Source organism: Rutidosis leptorrhynchoides, chromosome 2 (assembly GCF_046630445.1).
Source record: "Rutidosis leptorrhynchoides isolate AG116_Rl617_1_P2 chromosome 2, CSIRO_AGI_Rlap_v1, whole genome shotgun sequence".
Taxonomy (NCBI): Eukaryota; Viridiplantae; Streptophyta; class Magnoliopsida; order Asterales; family Asteraceae; genus Rutidosis; species Rutidosis leptorrhynchoides.
Genome location: NC_092334.1, coordinates 587,625,635 through 587,633,139, shown reverse-complemented (window position 1 = coordinate 587,633,139; position 7,505 = coordinate 587,625,635). Strand labels below are relative to the sequence as shown.

Below are 7,505 nucleotides of genomic sequence, written 5' to 3'. Positions count from 1 at the left end.
TTCATTATAAAGTATAACTTCATTATCTTATATTATTTTATTTTACATATTTATTTCTAATACCTAAATAGTATTTTATTTAAATTTATATTTCAAATCATTATATATATACATTTAAATATATATGTATCTATTTATAATTAGTTGTTCGTGAATCGTCGGGAATGGTCAAAGGTTAATTGAACACATGAACATAGTTTTCAAAGTTTTTGAGATTTCAACATTACAGACTTTGCTTATCGTGTCGAAAACATATAAAGATTAAGTTTAAATTTGGTCGGAAATTTTTGGGTCGTCACAAAAACAACCACAGACAGACTGACTCAACTAACAAAGCCACCAATCCTCTTTCATTTGATCCACCTTTTTTGTAGCCTTAAATAAAGTGGCCATCAGTTTCAGCCGGACATTGGACCTGATCGATTCAAACAGTTGTTCTTCCGTCTTCTTTCCCCGCTTGAATAACCTCGCATTTCTTTCCTGCCATATATGATAAACACTAGCGGCGAAGCAAAGTTTGGAAACAATCCATACCACACTCTTCCGTGAAGCAGCACTCATAATAGCAACCCGACACGTCTTCCATTCAAAACCTCCCATATCAACACAGATCAGCCCCAAAACTAAACACCATACCTTCTTTGAGTACGAACATTGAAAGAAAAGGTGGTCATGCTAATCTATGGATTCATTACACAAGAAACATATCAGAGTTGGGTTGTCACGAAGCTCCCAAGGCTTTAAACGATCCTGCGTCTTGAGCCGTTCACCCATCAAGAGCCACATGACAAAAGCATGTTTAGGAATACATTGGTTGAACCAAACCACATCAAACCAGCTAACCACTTGAGCACGAGGCCTAATGGACTCCCAGATATACGAAACATAAGCATTACGGTCAGCATCAGAGCTCTTCCAAACTAGCCTATCACTCATATCGTCCAACACTGGTTTCTGAAAAGCCGCTAGACTAGGATATTTTTCAATCCACGCACTCGGCCAAACAAAATCAGCACCAAAAACATCACTAACCTTAGCTTGAAGAGAATAACCTGCGTTGGCGATATCTTCCATTGCAATGACATGGAAAAGTGGGCCCAAATCACACCAATTATAGGAACCATGCAGATGCTGTATCACCATTACCCAACCGGTAACCAAAATATTGCCGAACCATGGGTCGAATTCGAAGTAGTTTCCGCCAACTCCAAGACGAGTCAGCTGCTATCGAGACTTCCCAAATGTTACGCCCCTGCAGCTTATACAAATGAATCCACCGTACCCATAACGAGTCCTTTAGAGTAAGTAAATGCCATAGGTGAGAGGTCATGAGCGCAACATTCCAATGTTTTAGTCTTTTAATACTCAAACCGCCCTCTTCTTTTGGGAGGCAAACATTGTAGTGACCCGAACTTTTCCATGTTTATATATATTAAATGAAATTGTTATTTACATGATTAAATGTTTTCAACATGTTAAGCAATCAAACTTGTTAAGACTTGATTAATTGAAATAGGTTTCATATAGACAATTGACCACCCAAGTTGACCGGTGATTCACGAACGTTAAAACTTGTAAAAACTATACGATGACATATATATGGTTATATATATAGTAAACATAATTTTATTATAAGTATGTATCTCATTAGGTATTTTAACAATGAGTTATATACATAAAAATGAGACTATTAATTTAAGAAACTCGAAAACGATATATATAACGATTATCGTTATAACAACGTCTTACTAGGTACATATGAATTATATTAAGATATTGATACACTTGGTTAATTATGTTAAATGATAAGTAAATATATTATTAAGTGTATTAACAATGAAATACATATGTAAAAATAAGACTACTAACTTAATGATTTCGAAACGAGACATATATGTAACGATTATCGTTGTAACGACATTTAACTGTATATACATCATACTAAGATATATTATATATCATAATATCATGATAATATAACAATTTAACATATCATTTGTTATAATAAACAATGGGTTAACAACATTCAACAAGATCGTTAACCTAAAGGTTTCAAAACAACATTTACATGTAACGACTAACGATGACTTAACGACTCAGTTAAAATGTATATACATGTAGTGTTTTAATATGTATTCATACACTTTTGAAAGACTTCAAGACACTTATCAAAATACTTCTACTTAACAAAAATGCTTAAAATTACATCCTCGTTCAGTTTCATCAACAATTCTACTCGTATGCACCCGTATTCGTACTCGTACAATACACAGCTTTTAGATGTATGTACTATTACTCCAATGATCAGCTCTTAGCAGCCCATGTGACTCACTTAACACATGTGGGAACCATCATTTGGCAACTAGCATGAAATATCTCATAAAATTACAAAAATATGAGTAATCATTCATGACTTATTTACATGAAAACAAAATTACATATCCTTTATATCTAATCCATACACCAACGACCAAAAACACCTACAAACACTTTCATTCTTCAATTTTCTTCATCTAATTGATCTCTCTCAAGTTCTATCTTCAAGTTCTAAGTGTTCTTCAAAAATTCTAAAAGTTCTAGTTTCATAAAATCAAGAATACTTCCAAGATTGCAAGTTTACTTCCAAGTTTTCTAAATTCATTCCAAGTAATCATCCAAGATCAAGAAACCTTTGTTACTTACAGTAGGTTATCTTTCTAATACAAGGTAATAATCATATTCAAACTTTAATTCAATTTCTATAACTATAACAATCTTATTTCGAGTGGAAATCTTACTTGAAATTGTTTTCGTGTCATGATTCTGTATCAAGAACTTTCAAGCCATCCAAGGATCCTTTGAAGCTAGATCTATTTTTATCATTTCTAGTAGGTTTATCCAAGGAACTTGAGGTAGTAATGATGTTCATAACATCATTCGATTCATACATATAAAGCTATCTTATTCGAAGGTTTAAACTTGTAATCACTAGAACATAGTTTAGTTAATTCTAAACTTGTTCGCAAATAAAAGTTAATCCTTCTAACTTGACTTTTAAAATCAACTAAATACATGTTATATATCTATATGATATGCTAACTTAATGATTTAACACCCGGAATCACGAAAAACACCGTAAAACCGGATTTACGCCGTCGTAGTAACACCGCGGGCTGTTTTGGGTTAGTTAATTAAAAAATATGATAAACTTTGATTTAAAAGTTGTTATTCTGAGAAAATAATTTTTATTATGAACATGAAACTATATCCAAAATTTATGGTTAAACTCAAAGTGGAAGTATGTTTTCTAAAATGGTCATCTAGACGTCGTTCTTTCGACTAAAATGACTACCTTTACAAAAACGACTTGTAACTTATTTTTCTGACTATAAACCTATACTTTTTCTGTTTAGATTCATAAAATAGAGTTCAATATGAAATCATAGCAATTTGATTCACTCAAAACGGATTTAAAATGAAGAAGTTATGGGTAAAACAAGATTGGATAATTTTTCTCATTTTAGCTACGTGAAAATTGGTAACAAATCTATTCCAACCATAACTTAATCAACTTGTATTGTATATTATGTAATCTTGAGATACCATAGACACGTATACAATGTTTCGACCTATCATGTCGACACATCTATATATATTTCGGAACAACCATAGACACTCTATATGTGAATGTTGGAGTTAGCTATACAGGGTTGAGGTTGATTCCAAAATATATATAGTTTGAGTTGTGATCAATACTGAGATACGTATACACTGGGTCGTGGATTGATTCAAAATAATATTTATCGATTTATTTCTGTACATCTAACTGTGGACAACTAATTGTAGGTTACTAACGAGGACAGCTGACTTAATAAACATAAAACATCAAAATATATTAAAAGTGTTGTAAATATATTTTGAACATACTTTGATATATATGTATATATTGTTATAGGTTCGTGAATCAACCAGTGGCCAAGTCTTACTTCCCGACGAAGTAAAAATATGTGAAAGTGAGTTATAGTCCCACTTTTAAAATCTAATATTTTTGGGATGAGAATACATGCAGGTTTTATAAATGATTTACAAAATAGACACAAGTACGTGAAACTACATTCTATGGTTGAATTATCGAAATCGAATATGCCCCTTTTTATTAAGTCTGGTAATCTAAGAATTAGGGAACAGACACCCTAATTGATGCGAATCCTAAAGATAGATCTATTGGGCCTAACAAACCCCATCCAAAGTACCGGATGCTTTAGTACTTCGAAATTTATATCATATCCGAAGGGTGTCCCGGAATGATGGGGATATTCTTATATATGCATCTTGTTAATGTCGGTTACCAGGTGTTCACCATATGAATGATTTTTATCTCTATGTATGGGATGCGTATTGAAATATGAAATCTTGTGGTCTATTGTTACGATTTGATATATATAGGTTAAACTTATAACTCACCAACATTTTTGTTGACGTTTAAAGCATGTTTATTCTCAGGTGAATACTAAGAGCTTCCGCTGTTGCATACTAAAATAAGGACGAGATTTGGAGTCCATGTTTATATGATATTGTGTAAAAACTGCATTCAAAAAACTGATTTCGATGTAACATATTTGTATTGTAAACCATTATGTAATGGTCGTGTGTAAACAGGATATTTTAGATTATCATTATTTGATAATCTACGTAAAGCTTTTTAAACCTTTATTTATGAAATAAAGGTTATGGTTTGTTTTAAAAATGAATGCAGTCTTTGAAAAACGTCTCATATAGAGGTCAAAACCTCGCAACGAAATCAATTAATATGGAACATTTTTAATCAATAAGAATGGGACATTTCAGTTGGTATCCGAGCGTTGGTCTTAGAGAACCAGAAAATTTGCATTAGTGTGTCTTATCGAGTTTGTTAGGATGCATTTGTGAGTCTGGACTTCGACCGTGTTTTCTTTAAAAATGATTGCTTAACATTTTTGTTGGAAACTATATATTATTAACATATATATATATTATGTGATATATTAATCTCTTAACATGTTTGATATTGTGTGATAGATGTCTACCTCTAGCATAAATCCCATTGACTCACCTAATAATAACGAAGAGTCGAATATATATTGGACTGCTTCACAAGTTCCCGAAGAGGAACCGGAAGAAGAATCAGAACCGGAAGAAGAATCAGAACCGGAAGAGGAGGAACCGGAGGAGGAAATAGAACCGGTGGGGGAAATAATAAAACGGTTAAGTAAAAGAAAATCCTCAACCAACCGACCAAGGTTAATTATGGTCAATGGTGTTTCCGCCAAGGAAGCAAAATATTGGGAGGATTACCAATTCTCCGATGAATCGGATTCTGAAGAGAATTCCGATGATGTTATAGAAATTACTCCAACTGAATTTAAAAAAGCAAAAGAAAATAATAAGGGAAAGGGCATAAAAATAGAGAAATCTAATTCCAACCCCGATGAACTTTATATGTATCGTCAACCCCCGAAGTCCTTAAGTTGTAACAATGACCCGGGAACCTCTAAACCACCAGGTTTTTCTTAACCATTATGGAAAATGACAGCTAGTATTAGGGGAACATCATATATCCCTAGAAACTTGGCAAAACGAACCAAAACTGAAGAAGAAGAAACGAGCGAGTCGGAATAAGATAGTTGTATTCGTGTGGTGTAATATATGTAATATAGTGTGCTTATGCTTTATGATATATGTAAAAATTGCTTGTATTAATAAGTATTTTTTATGAATCTAACTCTTGTCTATTTTACAGTTTAAAAACACAAAATGGATAGACAACCCAATATTTTAAGAGACCTACCCGGAGACATGATTGATGAAATCTTGTCTAGAGTCGGTCAGAATTCCTCGGCACAACTATTTAAGGCGAGATCAGTTTGTAAGACATTCGAAGAACGTTCCAAGAATGTCTTGGTTTATAAGAGACTTTCGTTTAAAAGATGGGGGATATCACATTGGGAAACCCATAAGTTACGATGTGTTTACTTTGACGCATATATTGCGGGGAACCCAAATGCTATTTTACGCAACGGGTTAAGAAATTATTTTGACTCAATGTATCCGAATATAGGACTTCATGATTTAGAAAAAGCGGCTAACATGCAACATAAAGAAGCATGTTATGCTTACGGGTTAGTAATGTTCGCTTCTCACTCGGGCTACAGCTATTAAACAAAATGTTCCCACAAGTGACGGAGTCGGTAATTGGGGTAAGAAATGAGGTTTTTAGGTTATTACGAGACTATTGGTCATTACGTAACCCTCGTCCCTTTGACGACGTTACAACACGCTGTCTTATCAATGGCTATAATGGTTATGTTCCACAAGACCAAGGATGGGAAGTAGTCCTAGTAAAACCAGAATGCATGACTTGTTTCTGGACGTATGAATTACGTGTCTTTAATGCCTTTGCTGAACGACTTGCGTACTAGCTAGAATTATCTTCACAACTATCTTGTATCAAAGTTATTGTGTGCTATATTTTATGCTATATGTAAAATAAGCGGTATTGTAAGTTTATAAAATATTGTGTAAAAGTTTGAACGCGAAATATTATTATAATCAGTTTTTCATATAGAATTGTAGTAGTTGAATTGTATAATAGCTACTAAGTATGAACTTAACGGGTAGGTACTACCCGAATGAAAACTATAAAACGCTAATATGAAGAAAAAGCTTTTATAAATGAGTTCATATTATGCTACGAAACACTATTAACTACTCTTAATATTCTGTATGATTAACTTGTTCCATATGACTATTTGAAGGAAATGTCACCGACTACTCGACACACCGTGAATATGAATGAGGAGGAATTCCGTACTTTTCTAGCTTCGAACATAGCCGCAGTACAGGCTGCGCTACATACCAACAATAACCTTGGATCTAGCAGTACAGGAAATCGTGTAGGATGCACCTACAAAGAATTCACTGCCTGCAAACCTTTGGAATTTGATGGAACCGAAGGACCGATCGGATTGAAACGGTGGACCGAGAAGGTCGAATCGGTGTTTGCCATAAGTAAGTGTACTGAAGAGGACAAAGTGAAGTACGCTACGCATACCTTCACAGGTTCTGCGTTAACATGGTGGAATACCTATCTAGAGCAAGTGGGACAAGATGATGCTTACGCACTACCGTGGTCAGCATTCAAGCACTTGATGAACGAGAAGTACCGTCCCAGAACCGAGGTCAATAAGCTCAAGACAGAACTTAGAGGGTTACGAACCCAAGGATTTGATATTACCACGTACGAAAGACGATTCACAGAATTGTGCCTATTGTGTCCGGGAGCGTTCGAAGATGAGGAAGAGAAGATTGACGCGTTTGTGAAAGGATTACCGAAAAGAATCCAAGAAGATATAAGTTCACACGAGCCCGCTTCCATACAACAGGCATGTAGAATGGCTCACAAACTAGTAAACCAGATTAAGGAAAGAATTAAAGAACAGACGGCTGAAGAGGCCAATGTGAAGCAAGTCAAAAGAAAATGGGAGGAA

The 7,505-nt window shown here is 34.2% G+C and overlaps 1 protein-coding gene across 1 annotated transcript; it reads right to left on the bottom strand.

The window, feature by feature from the left end:
- Positions 1-327: 327 nt before the first annotated feature.
- LOC139889894 (uncharacterized) lies at positions 328-1,074 on the bottom strand. Its single transcript, XM_071872807.1, has 2 exons — positions 705-1,074; positions 328-593 (listed from the first exon to the last, which is right to left on the bottom strand). The coding sequence occupies exons 1-2, from the start codon at positions 1,072-1,074 to the stop codon at positions 328-330; spliced, it is 636 nt and encodes a 211-aa protein (XP_071728908.1).
- Positions 1,075-7,505: the final 6,431 nt, after the last annotated feature.

Coding starts and splice junctions, on each gene's coding strand:
- LOC139889894 (XM_071872807.1), bottom strand. CDS start 1,074: ATGGAAGATATCGCCAACGCAGGTTATTCTCTTCAAGCTAAGGTTAGT. Junction 594..704: donor TGACAACCCAACTCTGATAT/GTTTCTTGTGTA, acceptor TTGATATGGGAG/GTTTTGAATGGAAGACGTGT.